Source organism: Mustelus asterias, chromosome 2, assembly GCF_964213995.1.
Source record: "Mustelus asterias chromosome 2, sMusAst1.hap1.1, whole genome shotgun sequence".
Classification (NCBI taxonomy): Eukaryota; Metazoa; Chordata; class Chondrichthyes; order Carcharhiniformes; family Triakidae; genus Mustelus; species Mustelus asterias.
In genome coordinates, this window is record NC_135802.1 from 105,364,777 (window position 1) to 105,370,776 (window position 6,000).

At 40.1% G+C, this 6,000-nt stretch overlaps 1 protein-coding gene across 1 annotated transcript in view; it reads right to left on the minus strand.

Annotated features, from left to right (window-relative positions):
* chn2 (chimerin 2) overlaps positions 1-5,304 on the minus strand; it is a 336,658-nt gene extending 331,354 nt beyond the window's left edge. The window contains exon 1 of the mRNA XM_078239728.1: positions 4,615-5,304. Coding sequence (XP_078095854.1) covers positions 4,615-4,693 — 79 coding nt within the window. The 5' untranslated portion in view covers positions 4,694-5,304. The remainder of the gene's footprint in view (positions 1-4,614) is intronic.
* Between the last annotated feature and the right edge of the window lie 696 nt (positions 5,305-6,000).

A 6,000-nucleotide genomic window follows, 5' to 3' on the forward strand; every position in this document is an offset into this window, starting at 1 on the left:
GGGTCCCAGGTTCGATTCACGGCTTGGGTCACTGTCTGTGTGGAGTTTGCACGTTCTCCCCGTGTCGTCGTGGTTTTCCTCCGGCTGCTCCGGTTTCCTCCCCCAGTCTGAAAGACATGCTGGTTAGGTGCATTGTCCCAAACAGGCGCCGGAATGTGGCGACTAGGGGAATTTCACAGTAACTTCATTTGCACTGTTAATGTAAGCCTTACTTGTGACTAATAAATAAACTTTACTTTTACTTGTACTGATCATATTGCCATCATAGAATCCCTATAGTGCAGGAGGAGGCCACTTGGCCCATCAAGTCTGCACCAACAACAATCCCACCCAGTCTCTATCCTGTAACCACATATTTACCCTGTTAGCCCCCCCAACACTAAAGGAGCAATTTAAAATGGCCAGTCAACCTAACCCGCACTACTTTGGACTGTGGGAGGAAACTAGAGCACCCAGAGGAAACGCACATAGACACAGGGAGAATGTGCAAACTCCACACAGACAATGACCCGAGGCCGGAATTGAATCTGGGTGCCTGGCTCTGTGAGGCAGCGGTGCTAACCACTGTGCCACCATGCTGTTAGGAAGGAACTCCAAGATAATGGCCCTGTATACATAATGAGAATAAATGGTAAGACGATCAGGGTTCACTGTTACAATGGGATAAATACGGCAGCAACCTATGGAACCCTTGTGTGAATGATGAAACCGAGAAATCCAGAAGTTGCTGTCAGAGATCTCCCACTACTCCACAGGTTGTACTGCAGTTCCTTGAGAATGCTAAAAAGAGAGGGGTGAGAAAGATCTGTTTGGTTGTGTCATCATGCTCAAAGTGGCAGAAATGCTGAAAGATGATTCACCAAGTATGGAGGCTGATGGCTGGAAGATGAGTTCAAAGAGAACCCGATCACCTTTATGAGAGAGTAATGGGTGAGAGCGGACAAGCAGGAAATGGCGCAGCCATCCAGACTCCACACTGAGTTCAACAATTTGATCATAATACCTTTATCATCTCTGCCTCTGTATGTGTTTAAAATCAATGAAACTGCTATTACTTTTTCCAGTTCAGGTGAAAGCTCAACCACCTGATATTTGTTCTGTTTCTCTCTGCCCAGATGCTGACTAGCCTGTTGAATACATTCAGCATTTTCTATTTTTATTTCAGATTTCCATCACTCCTGTAATTTGCTTTTGTTTCTAGCAGATGGCTCAGGATAAGTATTGGCAGAGATCCAAGTTTCTCGTTTGGAAAATCATACTAGGCATGGAGAAGAAATTCTGTTTGTATTGATTAGTATAGATACAGTTCATTCTAAAAAAACTTGAATGCCGTTTTTAAAGAAGTGTATCCATTTGCTGATATTGTACATGTCAAGGCACTGTGAGAAAAACACTATTAATCTTCTGTACTATTACAATCCACCCATCATAGTTCAAAATCTATGTCTCAGTTGAAAACAATAACAAGCTCAGAGAAAGTCTAACACTTGTTGTATTAAAATATGGACCATTTTTAAGAATTCCACAGATAAACAGCTTATCTTGAAACACTGCTTCAAGATTGTTAAGTTAGTACATTGTTTGTGAAGCAGACAATGCTATTGCAATAAAAATTCTGTCAAGATCCATTGTAACTAAAACTTTTCAGAGAATCAGAACTGGGGACCTGGGTTCGGCAGATGGTGGAATTCGAATTCAATATAAAAATCTGGATTTACGAATCTACTGATTACCATGAAACCATTGTCGACTGTCAGAAAAATCCATCTGGCTCACTAATGTCCTTTAGGGAAGGAAATCTGCCGTCCTTACCTTGTCTGGCATACATGTGACTCCAGAGCCACAACAATGTGGTTGACTCTCAATTGCCCTCTGAACAAGAGCAGCTAAGGATGGGCAATAATTGCTGACCAGCCAGTGACGCCCATGTCCCACCAATGAGTAAAAAAAAGTTCTATATGTGCAAAGTGAACTGATTTGAATCCATAACTCTTTGGCCTTTGTCTTGTGAATTCAGTATCACAGATAGATGCCTCTGTACCATGGATGATTCGAGTGACATCAATTATTTCCAAGTCTTGTGGATAATTTGCAGCCCTCACTTGGAAAAATTCTACAAGCACTGACTGGGTTGTATCATGGAGCTACCTCCCAAAAATATGCAGATGGAGAGTCACTATCACATGAACCCAGCAGCAGAGTGGAGATGTTTTTAAGGCATGCATGAGCATATACAAATTACTTTGGTCAACATAAATGTAACTCTATGCAGTGTTTCATTACATTTTTAGAATGAATCCTAAATATAGGGTAGCACCAGCTTTGACAAAGGGTCATCTGGACTCGAAACATCAGCTCTTTTCTCTCCTTACAGATGCTGCCAGACCTGATGAGATTTTCCAGCGTTTTCTCTTTTGGAGTCAGTATCACATGTTTAATACTGTCACTTCTGGGTATATTTAATTACCATCATTTGTGCAAAATTTAATGAAAAAGACATTCTCACTGGAGTAATGGCGCACTAATTTTAAGCTAGCTACAGTATTCACAAAATAAGAAAACTAAATATACCACATTTAACTTTTTAAAATATATAAATGGAAGCAATAGTACAGTTCTTTTCAATGTGCCAAAATACACTCCCAAATGACTCACTATGGTGTCAAACTGCAAGGTAAAGTTTGGTCATTTGTTTATTTATTCATATCCAACGGTTAAGTTTGGAAGAAAGAGGACTCCCCCCCCGCCAAACACACGCACATAAAGCTTAGTGGCAATAAAGCAGACATGTCTTTCTTCTTGAAATAGCAATATACTTGCATTTTCTTAAAGCAAAACAACTGCACTGCAGTCACAGTTCAGATTTTAGTACAAACATCTAGTGAACCCAGCTGCAGAGTGGAGATGTTTTTAAGGCATGCATGAGCATATACAAATTACTTTGGTCAACATAAACGTAACTCCATGCAGTGTTTCATTATATTTTTAGAATGAATCCTAAATATAGGGTAGCGCCAGCGACACACACTTAACACATCAAATTGCCAATTCATGCTGTGTTACCATGGCAAGATGCCAGACTCTTACTTCCTTGAAGCTATAAAGCAGGTAAGCTTCAGAAATGCTCAATATGTAAGTGAATCAAGAAGGTTTCACAATCTCACCAGATTATTTCCTGATGTACAGATTAATGTTTCTCCAAAATTTGCACTATCAGGTTGAGGCATTTTTTTCTTTTTTCAAACATAAAAGGTAAATATTTTATATAGCTATTCATTTTTCGGCTACAAAGAATTTGTGTCCACTAATAGAAATGGAGCAACATTAGAGCATAAGTATGAAAACAAAGTGAATTGCAATTGTGAAGGGAATTAAAATCATATTAAGCCATTAGTAAATTCCCATTGTTAAATTATTCCCTGATCTAGCAGGCTATTCAATATTACGTATGGACACAACTGGACTGTGCTGCTTAAAGTACTTTCAAATAAAACAGAACATTTTGTAGCATCTATTTAAAACAGGAATAGTTCTATAGATGACATCACTTTATCCATTAATCGTCATTATTTTCTCATATAAATCTCTTCAAAAATGAGCAGTTACATAATTCACCTCGGTCAAATTTAACCATCTTAATTAAAATCAGCTCAAATATCTCTGCTTCAGCTATTTTTGCACATTTTGAAAACTTGAACATCCAAAAGATACTAAAGAAATGATTTATCATTTTGTAATTTATTGTTGTTGTAATAGTGTCAACAGATTTTTCTAACACATTTTCTACTGATAATTTTGAAAAATTTCAATTCTTTTTAACACCATTTCTCAGATGTGAAATGGAGACCAAGCATCTTAAGTGGTACTTAGCATTTATCAGCAAAGCAAGAACTTCAATCTTAATCATAAACTATTAATTTACCGATACCTAAATGTAATTTCAATCACATTGCACTGATAAATCAATTAAAAACATAATTGTAGTGCTCAATTAACACAGAAAACCAAAATATTTTGAATCTTTTAAAATGTCATAGTTATCAGAACGTTTTTCTTAAAAAAAGGTCTAATGTTATAGAAATAATGAGTCGTAAATTATTAAATACAAATCAGGTTACTCATTTGATATTCACTTATTATTATAGTTTGAGTGATCTAATGAAGAATATCAGCTGTCTACACCATACCAGAATGACCTCTGAAATAACCATTTCTTCTTGCTGTACGATTAGATATTTAGAAAAACTGCTATAGATCATAATTGTTGCTAAGACAAGGGTCGTCTCGTTTTACTGAAAGGGGGATTAGACATAAGAATGCATCAACTTAATCAGTGACTTTTAATATATATATGATCCTAACAAAGTAAACTAGCTCAAAAAGCTGAAATTACGAAAGATTTATCTCAAATCACAGATAATTTTTATTATGATAGATAAAGAACATTCCAGGCAATATAGCATGTTGCCATGGATTAGATCTTTAAACAATGTCAGACAGCAAGCTCACCTAGCAGCACTGCCAATGCGTTTTTAAAGCATTCAATTTGCATGTCAGCTGCTTGAACATGCTTTTTAATATCTTAACCTGCCGTTTTGCTTTCCCCTCCCTTACCTGACGAAACCGATGAGCCAGATAAACTCGAGTTGCTTGATGCCATCCCCGATGTATTGATGTTCTTTTTGATTTTCATAGGATTTAATGGTGACAGATCGGCAGTCTCCTACGTGTTGTGGCGGTATTACCCATTTCAAACCACTTCCTGGACTGTCAAATCCGAAGTGCGTTGCCTGAACGCGTTTTTCTTCAAACCTCCCCCCCCGCCGGCGCAGACCTTCTGTGGAAGTCGTGGACAGGCACTGCGATACAACGTCTCCAGCCGTGAAGAGAGGTTGCGATACAACGTTTCCGACCCGCTGCAGGAAAGTAGGGAGCGCTGTGATCACTGTGTCAGAGCTGTTTGCCTGTTTAAACGCCGATTACGAACTGTGTGGCAAGGCGGTTCATACCCAGCACAGGCAACGAGAACCACCGGCAAAAAAAATCCCCACAGGACGGGGGGGGGTGGTGGAAAGGCGCACAACACTGCAGCCACAGGGATTCTTACAGATATGGGGAGGGTTTTTTTTTAAAAATGCGAGCGTTGCAACAGATCGCCTAGGCCATTTCCATCGCAGTTCCACAGTTATTGTGGCCACACGTTACCATGTGCAAAAGGCAAAGCAGAGAAACATTATCGCCTGCCCCCGACCGGAGGCTGCATACGGCGGAGTCGGCTGGACAGTCTGCCCGCTCGCTGCGCCCTCTGGGACATGTAGTTCCCCTGCTTGGGCCGGCTGATTGGCAGCTGCGGGAGTGAGCGCAAGCGCCGGACTACAACTCCCGACTACCGGCCCCGCCACCCCTCGGCTCAGCTCCTGCAGCTGCTCCGAGCTGATTGGAGCTGTTCTCTTTCACAGAGTTTTATTTGTTGCGCGGGCAGTAAATCCCTGCAAAGTCATTGCTCAAACGCCTCGCGCCTCTCCTGATATTTTTCGCGTGCACTTCAGCCAATGTTTAGTGTAACTTTTAAAAAAAATATGGGACGATATCTATCAGTTGAATCCATCTCCGCTTCTGAGACGGTGGTTCGTCTCTCATTTCTCTCATATGTCAGGCATTTGAGGCATCTCTGGCAAGGAAACAGCATCATATTTTTTAGAAAATCAAACCATGCTAAAATTCAAAACTCAGAACCTCTTTAGTCAATGTGCTCTGCGCACAATATTAAGTCAGTGCACTTAAGCAAACGTTGCAGTGTACACAAACCTACTTCTGAAGGTTAAAGAAAGTACTGGTTGAGCTATCAGTTTCCTAAGACTACTGTAGAATGTTAACTTGGTCTTGAACTCTCAGCCAGACCTGTCAAATTGGAATAAAATAGATCTTGTTTACTTCCACGTATTGAACGCTATAGCACCAGGGACCTGGGTTCGATTCCCTGCTTGGGTCACTGCCTGT